The sequence below is a fragment of the Coloeus monedula genome (assembly GCF_965178545.1).
Source record: "Coloeus monedula genome assembly, chromosome: W".
In the NCBI taxonomy this organism is placed as follows: Eukaryota; Metazoa; Chordata; class Aves; order Passeriformes; family Corvidae; genus Coloeus; species Coloeus monedula.
This window is the reverse complement of record NC_138821.1, coordinates 13,011,324-13,033,526: the sequence shown is the minus strand read 5'-3', so window position 1 is coordinate 13,033,526 and position 22,203 is coordinate 13,011,324. Positions and strand designations below refer to the sequence as shown.

Sequence of the window (22,203 nt, the reverse complement as noted above, 5' to 3'; positions counted from 1 at the left end):
AGCCAATGCCAGCCAGCTCCAAGACTTGCCACTGGCAAAGGCTGAACCCATCAGCGATGGTGGTAATGTCTCTGTAATAACATATTTAAAAAGGGGGAAAAATTATTGCGTGGAAGTACTTGGGGCCAGAGAAGAGTGGAGTAAGAATATGTGAGAGGAACAACTCTGCAGACACCAAGGTTAGTGGAGAAAGAGAGGGAGGAGGTGCTCCAGGTGCCAGAGCTGAGATTCCCCTGCAGCCTGTGGTGAAGACCATGGTGAAACATCTGTGCCCCTGCAGCCCATAGAGGAGACCCACTATGGAGCAGGTGGATGCCCAAAGGAGGCTGTGACCCTGTCTGAAGTCCATGTTGGAGTCGGCTCCTGGCAGGACCTGTGGCCCTGTGGAGAGAGAAGTCCATGCTGCAGCAGGTTTGCTGACAGGACTTGTGACCCTGTGGGGGATTCATGCTGGAGCAGTCTGTTCCTGAAGGACTGCACCCCGTGGAAAGGGACCCACATTGGAGCAGTTTGTGAAGGACTGTAGCCTGTGGGAAGGACTTACGTTGGAGAAGTTTGTGGAGGACTGTCTCACATAGGAGGGACCCCATGCTGGAGTAGGGGAAGGAGTCCTGTCCCTGAGAAGGAAGCAGAAGCAGAAACAACATGTGATGAACTGACCATAACTCCCAATTCCTGTCTTCCTGTGTCACTAGGGGAAGGAGGTAGAGAATCACAAATAAAGTTGAGCCTGGGAATGAGGGAGGGGTGGGGGGAAGGGGTTTTTAGGATTTGTTTTGTTTCTCATTATCCTACTCTGAGTGGTAATAAATTCAATTAATATCCCCAAGTCGAGTCTGTTTTGCTCATGATGGTAATCAGTGAGTGATCTCTCCCCACCCTTATCTCAACCCATGAGCCTTTTGTTATATTTTCCCTCCCCTGTCCAGCTGAGGAGGGGAGTGATAGAGCAGCTTTGGTGGGCACCTGGCATCTGGCCAGTCAGCCCACCACAGGAGTATCTCTTTGGAGAGACTAACACACACATACAGGCTGCCAACAAGATTACACTAGTAGTTTTGCTAAAGCTTTTACACTTCTACGACAGCAAGTCATTTAATTAATAGATTTTCTCAAAGGATTAATGTAGTGGGTTGACTCTGGCTGGATGCCAGGCACCCACCAAAGCTGCTCTATCACTCCCCTCCACAGCTGGAGAGGGGAAAGAAAATATAATGAAGGGTTCATGGACTGAGATAAGGACTGGGAGAGATCACTCATCAAATACCGTCATGGGCAAAACAGGCTCGAATTAGAGGTATTAATTGAATTTATTACTAACAAAATCACAGCAGAAGAAAAATAAGACCTTAAAAACACCTTCCCCCCACCCCTCCCTCCTTTCCAGCTCTACCTCCTTCCCCCAGTGGCGCATGGAGACAGGGAATGGGGGTTATGGTCAGTTAATCATACTTTGTTTCTGCGGCTGCTCAATGGGAGGAGTCCTTCCTCTGCTCCACCGTGGGCTCCCTCCCATGGGAGACAGTTCTCCACGAACTTCTCCAACATGAGTCCGCCTCACGGACAACAGTTCTCTGTGAACTGCTGCAACGCGAGTCCATCCCATGGGCAACAGTCCTCCCCAAATTGCTGCAGCATGGATCACTGTTCCACAGGGTGCAGTCCTTCAGGGACAGGCTGCTACAGCATGGGTCCCCAGTGGGGTCACAAGTCCTACCAGGAGCCTGCTCCAACACAGGCTTCCCACGGGTTCACAGCCTCCTACCAGGCATCCACCTCCTCCAGCGTGGATCTCCTCCACGGGCTGCAGGTGGATCTCTTCATCCTCATGGACCTCCATGGGCTGCAGGGGCCTAGCCTCCTTCACCATGGTCACCACGGGCTGCAGAGGAATCTCAACTCCGGTGCCCAGAGCAGCTCCTCCCCCTCCTTCTCCATTGACCTTGGTGTCTGCAGAGTTGTTCCTCTCACATGTTCTCACCCCACTCTTTTCTGGCTGCAATTGCAACTGTGCAATACTTTTTTTTTTCTTTCTTCTTAAATCTGTTATCGCAGAGGCATTACCACCATTTCTAATTGGCCCAGCCTTGGCTAGCAGCACATTCATCTTTGGAGCTGCCGGGAATTGGCTCTGCCAGACATGGAGGAAGCTTCTAACAGCTTCTCTCAGAAGCCACCCTTGTAGTCCCCCTGCTACCAAAACCTGGCCATACAAACCAAATAAAACTAACAACTTCATTTCTTTCACATAAGTTTATAACAACTTACTGGCAAACTGTTTGCATTATGCAAAGCTAATTTATAAATGCATAGACAGGTATAAAGGAAAAAGAAAAAATCACTGTTTAAACATGAGTTTCAAAGAGATCCATAAAACACCATACATCATAAAGAACAATTTATCATAATGCTGTAATTACGCCATGCAGCAGGGGGTTAGGCTTGGGGAAGAGTGGCTAGAAAGCTGCCCAGTGGAAATGTTATGCTAACAAACAGGGAAGGCCTTGTTGGAGATGCAAAGGTTGGGGGTAGCCTTTGCTCTAGTGACCATGAGATTCTGGAGTTCAGTATCGGGCAAGGAGGAAGCAGGGCAGCATGTAAGATTACAACCCTAGACTTCAGGAGAGCTCTTTAGCCTCTTCATGGATCTTCTTTGGAGAATCCCATGGAAACAGACTCTGCAGGGAAGAGAGGTCCAAGAGAGTTGGTTGATATTCAAGGACTGCTTCCTCCAGGCTCAAGAACAATGCATCCCGATGATGAGCAAGAAATCGGGCACAAGGGGCAAGAGACCTACCTGGATGAATAACGAACTCCTGTTATTACTCATGCAAAAGCAGGAAACACACAGGAGGTGGAAGCAGGATCAGGCCACTTGGAATGAATAGGGAGAGGTTGTCAGAGTAAGTAGAAATGAGATGAGGAAGGCCAAGGCCCATCTGGAATTAAGTCTGGCCAAGGATGTCAAGAATAACAAAAAGGTTTTTTTCAAATACATCAATAATAGAAGGAAAACAAAGGATAATGTGGGCCTGTTCCTTAATGGACAGGGGACCCTAGTAACAGCAGACACAGAGAAAGCAGAGGTACTGAATGCCTTTTTTGCATCAGTCTTAACCAATAAGACCAGCCCTCAGGGATCTCTGACCCAGGAGACCAGGGTAAAGGAATGGTTGGGAAGAAGACATTCCCTTGGTCAAGAAGGATTGGGTTAGAGAACACCTAGGCAAACTGGACATCCAGAAGTCTGTGGGCCCTAAGGGGATGCATCCAGGAGTGCTGAAAGCGCTGGCGGACATCATAGCGAGGACCCTCATGATCATCTTTGAAAGGTTGTGGAGATCAGGAGAGGTGCCTGAGGACTGGAAGAAAGCAAATGTCACCCTGGTCTTCAAAAAGGGCAAGGAGGAGGACCCAGGGAACTACCGGCCAGTCAGCCTCACCTCAATCCCTGGAAAGGGGATAGAGTGCCTCATTCTGGAGGCCATCTCTATCCACATGGAGAACAAGAAAGTGATAAGAAGCAGTCAGCATGGATTCACTAAAGGGAAATCATGTTTGACCAGCCTGATTACCTTCTAAGATGAAACAACTACCTGGATGGATGAGGGGAGAGCAATGGATATTGTCTACCTGGACTTCAGCAAGGCTTTCAACGCTCTCTCACATCATCCTTATAGGCAAACTCAAGAAGTGTGAACTGAATGGACAGTGAAGTGGGTTGAGAACTGGCTCAACAGTAGATCCTGGAGGGTCATGATCAGTGGCACAGGGTCTAGTTGGAGGCCTCTCATTGGCAGTGTCCCCCAAGGTTCAATACTGGGCCCAGTATTGTTTGCCTCCTCAGCAAGTTTACTGATGCCACAAAGCTGGGAGGAGTGGCCTATACCCTACAGTGCTGTGCAGCTCTTCAGAAGGACCTTGACAGGTTGGAGAGATGGGCAGAGAGAAACCATCTGAAATTCAACAAGGGCAAATGCAGGGTCCTGCACCTGGGGAGGAATAACCGTGGGCACCAGTACAGACTGTGGCCGACTTGCTGGAAAGCAGCTCTGCGGAGAAGGACCTGGGGGTCCTGGTGGACAACAAACTGTCCATAAGCCAGCAGTGCCCTTGTGGCCGAGAAGGTCAATGGTATCCTGGGGTGCATTGGGAAGAACATTTCCAGCAGGTCAAGGGAGTCTGCCTCTCTACTCATAGAATCATAAAATGGCATGGGTTGAAAGGGACCTTAAAGATCATCTAGTTCCAACCCTCCTGCCATGGATAGGGACACCTTTCACTAGACCAGATTGCTCAGAGCTCCATCCAGCTTGGCCTTGAACACTTTCAGATAGGGCATCCACAAGTCCTCTGGGCAACCTGTTCCAGTGCCTCACCACCCTCACAGTCAAGAATTTCTTCCTAATATCTAATCTAAACCTACTCTCAGTTTGAAGCCATTCCCCCTTGTCCTGTCACTCCATGCTCTTCTAAAAAGTCCTTCTCCATCTCTCTTGTAAGCTCCCTTCAGGTACTGGAAGGCCACAATTAGGTCACTCCAGAGCCTTCTCCTCTCCAAGCTGAACAAACCCAATTTTCTCAGCCTTTCCTCACAGGAGAGGTGCTCCATTCTTCTAATCAACTTGGTGCCTTCCTCTGGACTTGCTTCAACAGGTCAATGTCCTTCCTGTCATGGGGACCCCAGAGTTGGATGCAGTACTCAAGGTGGGGTCTCACCAGAGCAGAGGGGCAGAATCACCTCCCTCAACCTGCTGGCCATGCTTCTGATGCAGCCCAGGACATGGTTGGCTTTCCAGGCTGCCAGCGCACATTGTTAGCTCGTGTCCAACCTCATCCACCAGCACGCCCAAGTCCTTCTCTCCAGAGCTGCTCTCAATCAGTTCATCCCCCAGCCTGGATTGATACTGGGGGTTGCCCCAACCCAGGTGCAGCACCTTGCACTTGGTCTTGTTAAACCTCATGAGGTTCCCATGCGCCCACTTCTCGAGCTTGTCCAGGTCCCTCTGGATGGCATCCAGTCCTTCAGGTGTACCAACCACAGCACTGAGCTTGCTGTCATCAGCCCTAATGAGGCCACATCTGGAGTGCTGTGTCCAGTTCTGGGCTCCTTGGTACAAGAGGGACATGGACATCCTGGAGTGGGTCCATTGGAGGGCGACAAAGATGATTAAGGGACTGGAGCATCTCTTTTACAATGAAAGGCTGAGGGAGTTTGGCCTGTTCAGCCTCAAAAAGAGATGACTGAGACGGGACCCCATCAATGTATATAAATATCTTAAGGGTGGGTGCCAAGAGGCTCGTCAGGGTCTTCTAGGTGGTGCCAAGCAATAGGACAAGATGCAATGGGCAGAAACTGATGCACAGGAAGTTCCACCTGAATATAAGGAAGAACTTCTTTATTGTGCTGGTGACCATGCACAGGAACAGATCGCCCAGAGAGGTTGTGGAGTGTCCCTTAGTGGAGATATTCAAGAACCACCTGAATTCAATCCTGTGTAATGTGCTCTGGGATGACCTTGCTTGAGCAGGGAGGTTGGACCAGAAGACCCCATTGTGGTCCCTTCCAACCTTACCAATTCTGTGAAAAGGACCTGGGGGTGCTGGTCAACAGCAGCTGAACATGAGCCAGCATGTGCCCAGGTGGCCAAGAAGGCCAATGGCATCCTGGCTTGTGTCAGCAATAGTGTGGCCAGCAGGACCAGGGCAGTGACCGTCCCCCTGTACTCAGCACTGGTGAGGCTGCACTTGGAATCCTGTGTTCAGTTTTGGGCCCCTCACAGCAAAAAAGACATTGAGGTGCTGGAGTGCATCCAGAGAAGGGCAACAGAGATGGGGAAGGGTCTGGAGCACAAGTCTGATGAGGAGCAGCTGAGGGAGCTGGGGGGGAGCTCAGTGTGGAGAAAAGAAGGCTCGGGGGGACCTTATTGCTCTCTACAACTCCCTGACAGGAGGTTGTGGTGAGGTGGGCGTTGGCCTCTTCTCCCAAGTAACAAGTGACAGGACAAGAGGAAATGGCCTCAAAACATTTTTTCATGGAAAGAGTTGTCAAACATTGGAACATGCTGCCCAGGGAAGTGTTAGAATTACCATCTCTGGAAGTGTTCAAAAAACATGTGGATGTGGCACTTGAGGGCATGGTTTAGTGGTGAACACAGTGATGCTAGGTTGATGGTTAGACTTGGTAATCTTAGAGGCCTTTTCCAATCTTAACCATTCTATGATTCTATTAATACCTCCTGTAGAATAACAGCCATATCTAAATGCCAAGTATTTGATTATTTTCATCAATATATTTTCCTTAAGTAATAGCTATCATCAGGACTTCATTTTTAAATAACAAACAATGCTAAACAATTGTAAGCAATTATTTCTGTAGGAAAGAAAAGAGGGGGAAACTGACTAAAGAAATAGTTATCAAAGCAATGCAACCATGTACCAAAATACTTATCAAATCAGCATACAGGATGAAAGCATTTCATTTCAAGATGATTACAGTTCATAAAAATTGTTGAAGACTGAAAAAAAGTACATAATTTTGTAAAACAACTTCTTTTCCTGATATACATTTTCCATCTGAGCTAAAAATACTAACCTGAGCTCTTTTTTCTCTAAGTTCCTGCTGCTGTAACCGTCTTTTTTCACGTTTCTCTTGCAGTTTTTCAACCTCTTTTACACAATTGGATTTTCTACGTGCTTAAAGAAAATATAATTTAAAAATATTTTAAATGTTGCATGAATTTAGTATTTATACTATAACATTTCAATGTTATTAATTTATGAATAATTAAAATGCTTTTATTTATAGCAATTCTTTTGAAGCATATCAGTATTAGTACAAAATAATTACAGCAATTTAATTTCTAAAATGTATATAATAAACGAATGCAAGAAAGCCATACTAATGGGACAATCATTACAGAACCAAAAATATAACAATGACCCTCAAAAATATTTGGACATGTGATGATATTTGGATACATGTGATCTCTTGGTGTGAATTAAAAGAAAGCCCAGGTAAATGAAAAAAAAAAAACACTGTCATAGTTAAAAAGAGATAAAGGAAAAATAAATTTGACAGAAAGAACCACTATGACAAAAGTGAACATTTGTTTAGCCACAGAACTCTGAAAAAGCTTCTTGAGGAAGCCTACAGGCAACTGCATATATAGAACATTTGTCATTTATGGACAACAACATAATTGAAAAAAATGTACATGCAATGCCCAGAATGAATGAATCCTTGATACACAGTTTACATACAAGGGGGTCCAAATTCCTTTTTTGCAGCTTGAACTGGAGATATATCTGAAACACTACCATTTTGTTGTGAGGAGGAAGACTGTTCAGGAAGCTGAGTAGGCCGTGTGCGTACAGAACCAACCACTGCAAATGAAAAGCACAAAGTTCATCTAGATATGGAAGAGTAACATTTCTATCTGATTCTGAAATGCTTTATGACAAGATAAAAAGAGGCCCCTTTCAAGACACAACAATTTATTGAGGGGAGGGAGGGGGGAATCCATACATGTAGAAAGTCTATTAATAAAGACATTCAGTATGCAGCTTCTTTTATCCTAGTGTTATACACCAACACAATTAATAAGTACCAATGCTGCATGCGCATATTTTTAAATACTCTTTTACACAATTAATAGAATGTATTATGTGCATAAAATTAATTATGTACTTGGAGATATGCAGTTTTGAAGTTTAAAGTGTTGAAATTTTATTTATATTATAATTATACACAAAAACCCAGTAAAAAAGGACTCACTGTTTCACATTCTCTACATGTTACAAAATGGTCCCACCCCATTGAACCTACAATGTGTGGATGAGTAGAGTGATAGAAATGAAAGGCAGCAAAATGCAGCTCAATCAGTAAGTGGAATAAACAAGCCCCTTTGACACTATTCTGGAAAGCTAAACTTATTGATTCTATGATATGTGATAATGGACTCTAATTTCTGAAGATGCAGGGTGATGTCTGTTCCCAGTGAATGCAGTGAGAGTGGCACACATGCAAGCTTCTTTGATAGAGCTGAATGTTTTGTTTTTCAGAGTTGCTTCAAGCAGCTCTGCTTGAAATGGCTATTCTCCTGTACATATTCCTAACAAGATCTGCCAGAAGAGTATGAAAGTGAAGGTAACACTTTTGATTAGTAGCCTAGAGATGACATTCCAAATGAAGACCATCACTCTGTGCAACATGGAGAAAACTATGGAAACAGGTATCAAATGGGATAGAAAAAACAAATCTCCAGATCATCCCAAATATGATAGAAGATCTAGCTTATAGCATGAATTAACTACACTAAACAAGACAGTGTGCAGAGAAAAGTTTAATTATAAGGCAAACAAAGAACAAATACTTAGGCCAACTGTGAATAGTAAGATGCACAGGACCTATTCAAATACAAGCTACAGGGTTATTCCATACAAAACAGGCCACTTACTACAAACGATGACATATATGGATGTGAGAAAAGCCCGTCAAGAAGATATCTCAAATTTAAACCATATTGGTTTGAAAAAAAAAATCCCCTTTTCATGAGATTTCTGATTTAACACCCTCAGAGGCAAATGGCAGAAAGCGATCCCAAACATCCACCAGAAAGAGTCTGAACACTTAAAAAGATGTACAAAACCATTTGTTTTTCAAGTTTAAACAGATGGAATGGAATCTAGCCTGAGTTAATGACAGTAGATTAACGTTTGGAAAAAGAATCATCACCATCATCAGTACGAGCTAACTTTAATGCAGGAAAGAAAATTAAAACAATAAGAAATAACTATTCTTTCTCCTGTTATTAGATGCATCTATATTCATCCAATATACTTTTCACTTATCCTCCTGTGATATTTAAGCATTTTTGTAGATTTTTCGCTATTAACTGTAAAGTGAGAAATAACCCATAGGGTTAGAATTAGAAATGCAGAACTATCAAGAAATGTTATATGAGCAGGAGATTAAAATGTTCCCATATTTTTTTACTTCCTTGAAAGGGAAAGAGATGACATTTACCTCTATTATCTCTGGCAGGAGTGTCATTCTTAATAGGTGCCATGGTTCGTCGACTCTGTAAAAGAAAGAAATCTCTGATATTTGATCACCTTATTATTGAAAAAGTAAACTGCAGCCCCACCTCTGCTTCTTTCCAGTGAGTAAAAATAACATGACATCAGCAATACAAAGAGGTGATTGCAGCCAAATCCTTCCCATAAGAGCCCAGGGTGAAGACTGCTTGAACTATGCATACTGTTTCAAAACAACCTCCAAAACATTTTCTATATTTTTCCTTGAGATATATTTAGTTATATAAATATTAGTCCCCAACTCCCTCTCTGCCAAACCTGTTCTTAGAAAATTGTTAGAAACCCCTATTCACCATAGGAAAAAGAAAGGAACACAGTTATCAAGTAGCTCCACAGACACAAAAGTTAAATTTAAAAATTCAAGCATAACAATATGTATAGGAGTACTGAAAGTTTAATATGAACATGTTGCATAGGTATTACCAACCTTCACAATTTTGTTTACTTTAGCTGCTGAAGTAGATGGTGGTGTCTCTGGACTAGGTTCAATATCTTCATCAGGTGCAAGATCTCGGTTAAGTGAAAATATGCTCTCCAAGTCAATCTGTGTAAAAGAATATAAAAAATACATTTATGATTCTTAGAACAATATTTGCCCTCTCCATTTCTCCTGATATTTTTGAGAATAAATGTCTTGGGGTGACTTTATGATGTGTATCCCCTATCGCTGCTCTATGCCCAGAAATTAATTTTGTGCCTTTCTGTGCCATTAAACTGAGCCTGAGAGGGAGGAGAGGAAAAAACCCGAGTGAACTCTTCAAAGCAGTTTGTTCAAGGACACAGAGATAGAGACTCCTCTGCTTCTGTGGCAGCAAGCAGCAAGAGTGGAGAAGCACCCTTTTTTTTCCAGCCAGTTTTTCAGCTCTTTTTTATCTGGAGGGAGACTGAGAGTTGAACTGTGTTTTCCTGGAACTTCGTGGGGTTTTTTTTCCCCTTCTTCTCTTCTGGACTGTTTCAACATCAGAACACCTTGGGACAATTTTCCAGTGAGGCCCTGGAGGTGGGCCCATGACCCAGCTCCAAGGAGGAAGAGAGAGACCACATCTACAGAAGGACTCTGAAATTTTCCCAGGTTTCTCTCCACAGCAAGTGGTATTATTATTTAGCATTATTATCCTTTTCCTGTGTGTTTGTTAAAGAAATAGTTTTTATCTCTTTCACTTTCCTCTAAGGAAAATTTCTTTTTTCCCGAACCTGGTGGGGGAAGGATGGTTGTAACCTGCCTTCTATCAGAGGATATTTTTCCTCCAAATTTGTCCAAACCGGCCCAATAAACAATAAATATATTTAGTGCTTTTACCCCACAATTTTTAAATTCTATAACCTGAATGATCTTATTTTATTTTCACTAAAAACAGTGTAAGCTTTGGTCTTCATGTAAGTTGAAAACACATCCTTCAGAAAAGAGATTAATTAAAAGTAACCAATTGTAGAAGCCTGGACAACAAGGAGTTAATGCACTGCTATGTCTCAAACACTGATAGCAGTGCAAGTGGGCAAGTTAGAACAGGATGTGGCTGGAGAGGAAGGCCATACAAAGGTAGGGCAGCACCTTTCTGGGGCCCACTTCCCTGTTCTGGTCCACGGTGACTTCACACCATAAAGGACAGTGCAAGCACAGAAGTGGGGTCAAGAAATGGGCATGAACTGTGGACAGAAGGTCAATCCAATAGAGGAGGATCAAGACCATCAAAGACCCTCAAAGCCCCCTGACCCATTTCCAGCAAGGCTTAGAAGAGCAGACTGTACATGCTACTTCATTGATATGGAGAGCAAGAAACCTAATCAATCCCAAGGCAAGGAAAACTTTTCTATAAAAAGGTACCCCACAAAGCCTGGATGGTGCCTCCAGGACCTTAAACACCCCATCAGCTGGATCGACACTGGAACCAGGACTGGTGATCTCCTTTCCTCTCCTACCTGATCTCTCTTTCACTCTCTCTCTATTCCTTCTTTTATTTCTCTTACTACTAGAAGATAAGGGCAAAACTTATACCAATTTCCACGCCAATTGTATGATTTGATAATAAAACTTTGTAAGCTTTCTCAGACCCTTCTAGCTTTTGCCGTTCCTTTTCAACCACAGGCATCTATGAATCTTGGGTGCTCCCTTCCTCTTAGGAGTGGGATGTGACACCAATAAGTATTCATAATTCTGTAAAGTGATTAAATTAAAACAGAAGTAGCTAGTGTTACTGTGGTAATTTGTCAGTTACTGCAGAATATGAAAGACATTTTGTAACATAAAAAGAAAGAGATCTCAATTATTTGAAATTTCCCAGACAGTGCAAAAGAAACAGATGAACTACAGCCACCCAAGAAATAATAGCAGAGTTGAAGCCACGTCAAATTTATGGTGCTATTTTTTTCCTTGTAAGTGTTCCTCATTCAAAAAGCTGCAAAATGTAAGGGGGAAAAGACAGGAACTTAAAAATAACTGTCTTCAGATCTATTGAAACTCAGTTTCCTAAAAATCTTAAATAGCTTTGGTCTCTATAGACTTCTGTGTCCTTTGGTTCAGCCTTTCAAAGACCTCACTACTCTATGGATTCTGTGTCTAGCGGGATGAGTTCGGCTGATGAGATCACCAGGACATTCTCACAACCTTATTTTTCCTTTTTCCCATGTTTTGACAAAACTGGCGAAATGCAATTATTTCTGAGCTGCTTCTCCAAATCTCAGCTGAAACTGGCTAACATGGTCCAAAATTTACAGGAAGAGGGGACAGCAAAGCATAACTGAGACAGACACAGTGTTGGGGTTTTAGTTTAGTTTTAGTTTTTTCCTGTTAAAGGAATTTTCTCCCATATGCATGTTGCTAGGGGACAAATAGCTGTACTTAAGAAAGACAAAAAGGGGGATGGGGTGGGCCTGGCTACTCCTTTGTTTACACCTGGGTGTGGGGTCAGTTCGTTCTCAGCGTCTGGAGAGAGAAGCTGCAAAGAAAGGAGCTGCTGGTCCTTTTTTTTCGGCCGTTTTTCTTTCTGCTGGAAACAACGCCGGGATCCCAAAAGCCGTTTTTCCTGCCCTGCTGGAGGCCAGGCTGTGGCCGCCCTGCCCCCCTGCTGCTTCGAGCTTTCGCTGCGCTGTAGCCGTGCTCTCCCTGCCTGCGTGGACCTCCGGGGGGTTCCCCTTTTGGATACATCTCGTCTGCCACCCGGGATTTGTGTTTGTGCCTGCCGCTCCAGCACGCCACTCTAGCCTGCCGCTCCAGCCTGTCGTTCCAGCCTGCTGTTCCCGAGAGTCCGGGATTGGCTGCCCAGGGGTTTGTGAAGCCTTTGTTCGATCCTTCCCCGGGATCCCCGGGGCACCAGTGCCGCGTGCTCCCCGAGCTCGCTCCGGAGCGCCCCCTGCAGCCGCGGGGAAACCATCGCACCTGCCCTGCTCACCGGGAGCCGCCAGCGCCCCTGCCGGCTGCGAGCAGAACTGCACCCGAGGGGAAATAGCCTGACAGCCAAGAAGGCTGGGACTGGGTTTGTGTTTGCTGTTACTGCCATAGTTGTTGTTGTTTTGTTTGACTGGTTATATACATATATATATATATATAGTAAAGAACTGTTATTCTTATTTCCCACATCTTTGCCTAAAGGCCCTTGATTTCAAAATATAATAACTCAGAGGGAAAAGGGGTTATATCTGCCACTTCAAGGGAGGCTTCTGCCTTCCTTAGCAGACACCTGTCTTTCAAAACCAAGACACACAGTTTCTTAAAGAAAGCAGGGCTGGAAAACTATTGCCTAAAACAAACAAACAAACTAGCAGTTCAATCCCTCAATAATACAAACAGCAAACGATTTTTAATCCAGCTCCCACTGTCTTCCTGTCTGAAATGCAAGTCATTCTCCCTCTTGAAAATTTGATTTTTCTACTTGCAAAAAGGGGCAACAAGTTCAGCCTTTGTAATGTTTCAAAATCAAAAGATGAAAAGCACTATATAAAAGCTTTAATGAAGAGCTCAGGAAGTCAAATTTAATACAACAGAAACCAGCATTTGCCTAATGACTCCCATTCAAAACAGTCTGTAACCAAAGAATCCTCTGATGCTGTTTTGGTTTTTGCCTTTTTTCCCCTTGTATAGTCTCTGTATTCTTTACACATATATTGTAGCCTATTGTATTAGTGGCTAGTTTTCCCAGTACTTTTCCATGCCCTTTCCCTAGGTTTCTCTTTCTGACAAAACAAATTCCAGAGCTCCAAGCCCTGGGGGGTACAAGGCCCCTATGCTATCTTGCTTCTTCCTGGCTACTAAGATTGAGAACAACTCTTCGAGATAAACAGTACAACTAGTACTGAGGGGGGGAAGACTTAGAAGGGGCTTGACCGAGGGGGGGGGGGAATTGGCTCACCACTTGTGCTCCTAATTGGTGCTTTTTTGTCAATTACACTAATTTATTAAACCTATAAAACTGTATGCACCCCCTGTAGGGGTGGGCTTTTGTGGACATTCCCCATAACTGCCTCTGGAGGCCTCCAAATAAAGATCCACTTTTATATTACCTCCTATACTAAAACTATCTCATTTCTAGGTTGAAAAAGGCAACAGTTAAGTAAATTAAGATTTTGTCATGGGTTAGCAAGCATAGTCCCGGAAGTGATGTTCTTGCAAAGGGGTGCTTACAGCTCCTCTATGACCTGACAGAACCTATCAGCTGGCTAGTTTGAATATGGACAATTTTTTAAGCCACTTAGAATTTTGACTGCCTCTGTGGTCCACATTTAAGAATGGACAAACCCCGGGAAGCTCTCTCTCTTGCTTCTGGCTGGAGGACTGGTAACTGGGCTGGGTCCGTGCGGGCCATCCTGGAGCCGTGTGGCCCTGTTCCACCCGTGCCCCCCCCCCCCCCCCCCCCCCCCCCCCCCCCCGCCATCCTGCAGATGGAGCGGCTCGGTTTCCCCCCTCCCTCCAGTGCAGCTGAAGATTCAGATGAAGCTGCCCGCTGCCTGGCAAAGATCATGTGGCCAACAGTGATAAGCTAAATTCCAGCTGCAAGACCCGGGTGAGATTAACCCTTTTAGTGCTGTGAAGAGCTGAAAACCTGAGGGAGGAGAAAGACGAGATGCTTAAAGCTGAAATTCTGTTGTAAAGCTATGGTGGTGATGGACTATGATATATTAGAGTACCCGTTGTAATTTCATGAAAGCATGGGGGGTGGAGCATTCAACTTGTGAGCAAAAGTACCTGTACTGAAACAAGCAAATGCTGAAGCAGCTGTGATTTTAAGAGAAATTTGAACAGGGAGAAATGGAAGTGATGAGGACTCTTGCTCCAATTGGAAGGAAAAGACCTCTGTTCCTAGGAATACTCCCAGAGATGGTCCTAGAGATGAAGATGATGAGGACCCTTTTCCTCCCAGGGAAGGGGAGGGCCTCTATTCTCAGAGATGGAAATGCTCCCAGAGATGGGTGAAGAGAACTTTTGTTTCTAAACGGCTCAACCTTAAAATTGTACCCCATTAGCTCAAGATTGGACCCTCGAAAGCAGTTGTGGGGAAAGCTGCAAGTCGTTGGAGGGGACTCTCACATACGAGCAGAGAACCAACCCGGGCAGCTGTCTCATTGTGATAATGTCTCCATAGCAGAGAGAGACTCCTCTTCCTAAATTAACTGGACAAGGTTATTATGGAAGTGGTAAACAGACTGAACATCTCAAGGGTTGTCTTTTTACATTGTCAGTGGGAGAAGGGAGAAAGGTGGGGGGAGGAGAAATGTTCTGAATGTGTGGTATGATTTTATTTTTTTTTCCCTTCTTTTAGGTCTATTAATAAACTTCTATATATTCTTTCAAGTTTGGTGCCTGCTTTGCATTTCTCCTTATCTCACAGAAGGTAAACAGTAATGAGTATTTTGGATCAAACCACTACAGATTTATATTTTCCCATTTTCCAGTGCAAATTCCAAAGCATAATTCATGTAGATGACCCATTTTTAAAAGAGAAAAGTTCTAAAATAATTAGGTTTACCTCTTTGCCTTTAGTATCTCCATTTTCAATCCATTCAACAGTTACGCTTTCATTATCTTCATTTAGAGATGTTACCATAGCTTGGTGAATTCGGCCTAGAAAGGAAACAAATGATGAATTAACAGATGAAAAATTTTTCCAAAAGTTATTTTAATCCCTGCTCTGAGAAATGCAGATAGAAGCAGAAAAAAAAGTGATAAATAGGAAACGATTCCTGGCCACACTGTAAAATGGCTCAGATTTGATCTAGCCAGAGGCTAGATCTAGACAGAGGCTCTAATGGGACAGTCAGTGTACAAGTAAAACCTTAATGAACAAAAAACTGAGTGGGGTGTGATTTCGTGGGGCTTGGCACCTAGCCAGCTTCAAAATACAACAGGCAAGTAAATAAAATACCATGTGAAAGTCACACCACTTGGACTCTTTTCAGAGTCTCCCTTGGGTGGAAATGTTTCCTGAGGTGCACTTCACAAAGTCTTGTTTGTCTCCCTTCTAAGCTGATATAAAATTAAACATCCTGACATAGGAGGGAAGTCCCCTGAATCTATATTCTGATATCCACTTCTTGTGGGTATTCAATCAGCTGGTAATTCAACTAAAATTAAATTGTTTGCAATTTAATACAAATCATCATTTTAAAAACAATTATTAACACAGACTGTTAAGCTGAAGTTAAGGTGCCATTGCTATGACTTCTTCAGTGAAATATCCAAAGCCAGAAAGCCCCCATAAAGTACAATAAAACCAGTAAACTTTCAGTAGAAATAAGGATTTTCCTTCTCAAATACATAGTGTATTGCATTTTTTAAATGCCATCTGCCATACTTTATGTCCTACACGTGGTAGCGAGAAGCAGTTGGAAAAGCAGAGCAGCCATGCACTGACACAAAGGTGCATGTCACATTGATTTCACACCTGTGTTTTGCCCTAAGAGTACCAAATACTGGAGTTTCTAAAGAATATGAGTCCAATGGGACTGCTCCTCTAACACCCTCCTTTAATGAGCCATAGCACAAACAAGCAACCCCTTATTCCATCTCATTTGAGAGGGAAACAGAGGTGATACAGTAAAAAAGGAAACTGCAGCAGGCAAGAAAAGTCCCATAGAATAAGTAGAAGGCCTTTGCTCACTTTGTTCACTCTTGCTCTCTGACAATTCATGAAAGGTACTCTGGGAAGTGTACAGGTGGCATGAAAGACAAAAAACAAGTTCTATAACCAGAAAACAAGTTATATAACCAGCTTGTGGACACCTTGTGTTTGGGGTGTTGATTGGTTAGGGGTACACATGAACACTGCGTGATCAGAAAGCTGATTGGGTAAGAGAACAGGTGAACAGCAATACCTGCAGTGGCAGGCAGCCAATGCATGTTTGTTTTTTCTTCACAAGAATGTAAACAGATAAGAGCTTAGCATCTGAATGCAGCATTAAAAGGCCTGGTATTTTTGCAATAAACAATTTCTCTCTGTGATTGCCAACGGGAGTCCGTGAGTCGTCATTTATCATTGCTACAAGAAACCTAAATAATGTTTTGTTATCTCCCCAAAAGAAAAAAATTGACATGTAAAGTTTTATACACCCAGCAAGAAGTATTTTTATTGCAACTGTACTTAATCCTTCCATGAACCCTCTGAAAACCACAGAATTTTAACTTGTTTGTAGCTTGTAGCCTGCAGCCCACACACACCCACAGAGACACCCACAAGTGTCTCTACCAGACCGCCCTTGGTCCCACCAAGCTCACCTGGGCACATGCCCATGCACCAACACAGCTCCCCAGCAGCTCTGCAGGACAAATGCTGTCTGGTAATTCTCACAGCCACACACTATAGTGTGCACTTCCTCTTGTAGCACAGTCAGGCAAATCCACTCCTCCAGTGTCAGCCAGTCCCATCTGTCTGCCACCCCTGAGTCATCCCCCAGAGACCACACTTCAGCACCCATCCTGAGCCACTCCCCAGGAGTCCAAGGGCCTCATGCAACTCCAAAAGCACAAGCCGATTGCCCTGGAGCAGTCTGTGCATATGCTGCTGCTGCTAGGCATCTGCTTAGCAGTGAAACACAGCATGGTCTTTACACATCTGCTCTTGTTCTCCACCTTGCATCTTCTCCTCTCCTTTCCTAAGTTTCCCAACCTCACAAATCCACTCCAGTTTTCTCCTCCACTGATGGTTTCAAACTTCCGTTTCAGCCATTTCAGTCACAATTTGACAATTTTCCAAAGTTAATGTTTTTATACAGTCTAAGACTCTTAGGGCCTGCTGAGGGACAAAAAGGAAGAAAAGCCTTAACTGGTATCCCAAATTATCTCACCTAACAGTGCTAGTAACAGATGTATATTGTTAATATATTTTTTATTGCAAAGGCTGCCTAAACATTCACATCTAGTTAAAATTAAGCAAAAAGAGAGGCTACAGGGAAACATCATGGAAGGTAACAATAAATTTGTGTACTCAAATATAACATGCAGAGAAGGAGACTAACAAACTCAGGCAAAGCATAGCACATGGGGGAACTTGCAGACCTGTGAGCACCCCTGGGGCAGCACTGCTTTCACATGACCAGCAACAGTACATAATATACACATTTTTAACCTCCACACTTCTTTCCTAAAGCATAAGATTCAGTCTACCACTAAATAAAAAAAAAAAAAACCAAAAAAACAAATTTCTCCCTTTGTTTCACTTGGTTCATTTCCTCTAGCATTTGCTAGGTTTTATTTCCCTGACCTGTATTTTGTCTGAGTAGATCCTTCCATTTGTGGTTCCTGAGCATCATTTTCCCAGGTGGCTCAGCTGTGTGCACTGCAGGGATGATCTGTATTTCTCACTGAAACATTGCCAGCAGAAGATGTGCAGGAAGGGATCACAGCCATATGCCCTCCCCTCCATACACAAGTATTCCTCCATTTCCTTTCATCCAAATGACATTGGGCAGGCACACATCCAACCCTTGGGACCATGCACAAATTCTGCTGGGGGCTAGGCTGAAGCAGACTCACTCAGCATGACATTCTCAAGCCACATTTCCTTGGACAAGCATTTTTGTGTAAGTTTTCTTTGTGCAAGGTCCTCAATACACCCCTTCATTAATTTTTCTGCATTTAATAACCTCTTGTGGCTTCATTTGGTGCAAGAACACTGTCTTAGAACTGTTTTGATTAACTATCTGGTCTTTTAGTAAACTAGCAACAGAAGACACTTTCTTCCTGTAGCAGTGCCACTTCTACAAACAGCATGCAGAGATGCAAGGACACAAAAATTTTTAGCACTGTGAGAAGTGGAAGACTCCTCAAGCTTACAGTGATATTAGCTTCTGCTACTGTTTTGAGGCTTGGCCCAGCTGTCAATCCAGAATCAAGAGAAAACTGAAATATTAAAAATGTACATTTAGAGAAACATATGCTATACAATGCTATAATAATTTTTGTATTTGGTTTGCATGGCCAAGCTTTGATAGTGGGGGGGATACAGGGGTGGCTTCTATGAGAAGCTGTCAGAAGCTTCCCCCATGCCCAGCAGAGCCAGTCCCTGGCAGCTTCAAAGACGGACATGCCGCTGGCCAAGGCTGGGCCACTCAGAAATGGTGGTAATGCCTCTGTGATAACATATTTAAGAAGAAGAAAAAAGTATTGGGCAGTTGTAATTGTGGCCAGAGCAGGGTGAGAATATGTGAGAAGAACAACTTTGCAGATACCAAGGTCAGCGGAGGAGGCGGCGGAGGTGCTCAAGGCACCAGAGCTGGGATTCCTCTGCAGCCCGTGGTGAAGACCATGGTGAGGCAGCTGAGACCCTGCAGCCCATGGAAGACCACAAGGATGCAGAGATCTACCTGCAGTCCGTGGAGGAGACCTATAGATGCTGAGAAAGGCTGGCAGAGAAAATTTTCCAGTGTTTACAGCCGCCTGTGAAAGTCTCCTTTCTCATGCAAACTAGCTGGGAAAATGGTTTGCTGTTTTGTAAACTATATTGCAGGTGCAAGCTGTTTGTGTCTTGTTTTCCACACTGGGAAAAATATTTTGGAAATGGGTGTTATACCGTTCAGCCAATCACTCTGGGAGGTGGATGGTCAAGCACCCAATGATGTTATACCACTATTGCGAACAAAGCTATATAAATGAGTCTGTAATTAATTAAATAATCCCAATTTATCCTGGATTTGGATTCTGTGTTGTTCTTCACGCCATCCCTGCGGACAACAGCAACAGAGACCCATACCAGAGCAGGTTTCCTAGTAGGACTTGTGACCCCCTGGGGTCCCACGCTGGAGCAGCCTGTCCCTGAAGGACTGCATCCTGTGGAAGAGTGACCCATGTTGCAGCAGTTCATGGAGAACAATCTCCTGTGGGAGAGACCCCATGGTTGAGCAGGGGAACGACTCATCTCCCTGAGCAGCAGGAGAAACAACAGGTGATGAACTGACCATAAGCCCTGATGACTTAGGTTTTAACTTTCATATTTTTCAAATCACTGTACTGCCTAGTGTGTAACTCTGAAGTTTCTTGTAGCCTGTTAACTTCTGCTTTCTCATGCTAGATAGACATAACAAAGCCTCTCCAGGCCTGCTCTCCAAGGACACTCAGACCGTCCTATATGGAGAGACAGTTGGGAAGTCGAGCAGAAAGTTCTGCAGAGTTGGTAAGCGATGTGGACGTTTTAACCTTAGTGGGCCACAAGCCCTGGGAACAGCAAACAAGAAGAAAGTAGAAGGAACGTTATGTATTACATTGTGTCTTGCTTAAGAGAAATCATGCAAGACGGTAGTTAATCAATGTTGCTAGGAAACATGAATGTTGAGGTTTTTTACTAAGGTAGTAGAAAGAGTATATAAGCCATGCTGTAGAAACAATAAACAGCTTTTGCTTGCATCAAGCTGCGTCCCGTCTCTCAATTGCTGACAAATGGTGCTCCCGTGTGAGAAAGTGAAGATTCGCCTAATCTGAGCGGCTGACGGCATGCCCCACAGGATTTAAGTGCTGCTGAGAGGAAGCAGGAACTGGGCAGCAAAGAATCCCTCCAGGATAAGGAGGTGAGCTGTGGGGAACATGGGTTAACGGAATGTCTGCCCAAGAAAGAGACGTATTTGAACTAAATTACTAGATAAGCATGGCAAACTTCTGTCTTTGCATGACCTAAAAGTCATGCTGAAATGGACAGAAGCCAAGCTGCCCGGGGTTACCCCGTCTACAATTTTCACTAAAAAACTGTGCGACGAAGTGGGAGTCAAGTTATGGAATTGTGCGACAAAAGGGGATAAGGAGGTTGCAAATATGCTTCCCTCCTGGAGAGTGATTTATGAGACTATGATGGCTCAGGAGAAATCCCATGCCGAGGTTAAAGAGAATACATCTGGCTTTCCTTCTGCAGAGGATCCAGGATGCTTGATACAATCCTGTCGGGGTCTCCTCCCCCTGCCATGCAGTCCTGGGAGAGGGGCCCTGAGGGGAGGCATGGGGTTTCCCGAGCCCCTGGTCAGCCTCGTTCCCGATTGGTTGGTTTGTGTTTCCCTGCGCGGGCAAGGACTCTCGGTCCAGACTGTGAGAGTTCCTTGGCAGAGCCCCAGCCATGTGGCTGGAGAAATAAACATCTCTCTGAAACATCTACCAAGAATCTGTCTATATAATATTTCTTTTCCACGGCCTCCTGGTTTGGTGCATCGTGTTACAGTATCCCCGCTGTAACACAATCCGAGGGCAGTGCACCTCCTCCTGCACAGCCCTGGACCCTCCCTCTTGTGGGCAAGCCAAAGGGGGGGTCCCTTGCGATGTGTAAGGGCATTCGCCGTGGGGTACTGCCCTGATGATAGCAAGGAGGAGCAAGAAGATCCCTTTGATCCCAGACCTATTGACCCTGAGAGGGAACTGGACCTTTATTCCCCTGATCCCCATGACAATTGGGCTCATTTGAAATGGGAGGCATTGAAAGAAGGGGAACTGGACATTGCAGAGAAAATTGTGGCACCTGTCCTTTATCAGGGCAAAAACTAACAGAACCCGCAATGGGAGCCCATGTCTTTTTCGAGAATTAAAGAGCTCCGTCGGACCGTAACCGTGCGTGGTCTAAACTCTCCATACTTTGAGAGTTTGCTGTCTTCCATGTTTAATGCTTATGTTATGACCCCACATGATTTAAAATCGCTTGCTCAGCTCTTGCTAACCCCCACGCAATACTTTTTGTGGGAAACTGAGTGGTGAAAAGGATTACTATCCCTCTGCTTTTTCAGCCCTTAAAGGCCCCTCCGGGGCCCTGGCAATTTGCTTTGGCTGTGGCAAACCTGGTCACTTGAAAAAAGATTGCTTCGCCCTGAGTGGGACTAAACCTAAAACCTCTGCCGTGTGTCCCTGTTGTCATAAAGGCCGTCACTTTGCTAATCAATGTCATTCTAAGTATGATTTTGAAGGTTGCCCGATCCAGGGAAATCAGACCTGGAGCGCGGGACTGCTCCATGTGCAGACACAAATGCCTCAGCCATCGCAGACACCCTAAGGAGGACTGCATCAAGTCTTCGCCCAGCAACTGCAGGCAGGGCCGGATTGGACCTGGCTACCTCAGTCACAGTAATGTTGTTAGACTCTATTTACTCCCTACAGGAATTTTTGGGCCCCCAGGACCCCAGAGAAGTGCCTTGCTGTTAGGGAGATCCTCAGCCACCCTTTCAGGACTTTTTGTTCTCCCCGGGGTTATTGACTCAGACTTTGTAGGAGAAATCAAAATCATGGCTTGGACCCCTTTCCCATCTTGTACAGTTCCTAAAGGAACCTGCATCGCACAGCTGATTCTTTTCCCACAAGAATCGCAACCCCCTGTAGAGGAACACAAAGAAAGAGCAGGAGGATTTGGTTCCATGGGAACCCCGCAAATTTTATGGGTACAGGCCCTTTCGGACAGATGCCCTACGTGTAAATGTACCCTGTCGCTACGAGGACACCAAATGATGCTTAGCAGTATTTTAGATACCAGGGCTGATGTGACTGTCATTTCTCAAGCCAAGTGGCCTCCTGCTTGGGCCCTCACAGAAGTACCCCAAGCCCTCACTGGGATTGGGGAAAGCAGTCATAGTTATCAAAGTTGACCTCTAATTCAAGTGATGGGACCAGAGGGCCACACAGTTTCTATTAAACAGTTTGTTCTACCCATACCCATG

At 44.4% G+C, this 22,203-nt stretch overlaps 1 protein-coding gene across 3 annotated transcripts in view; it reads right to left on the bottom strand.

Moving 5' to 3' along the window:
* LOC309584553 (kinesin-like protein KIF2A) overlaps positions 1-22,203 on the bottom strand; it is a gene marked incomplete at its 3' end in the record, with an annotated part of 197,276 nt that overhangs the window by 56,899 nt on the left and 118,174 nt on the right. For 2 of the 3 annotated variants that reach the window (XM_082300600.1, XM_082300601.1), the window contains exons 2-6: positions 15,060-15,154; positions 9,527-9,643; positions 9,029-9,083; positions 7,264-7,386; positions 6,596-6,696 (exon numbers count right to left, since the gene is read on the bottom strand). In XM_082300600.1, coding sequence (XP_082156726.1) covers positions 6,596-6,696; positions 7,264-7,386; positions 9,029-9,083; positions 9,527-9,643; positions 15,060-15,154 — 491 coding nt within the window. The remainder of the gene's footprint in view (positions 1-6,595; positions 6,697-7,263; positions 7,387-9,028; positions 9,084-9,526; positions 9,644-15,059; positions 15,155-22,203) is intronic. The other variant, XM_082300602.1, reaches the window with a different exon arrangement.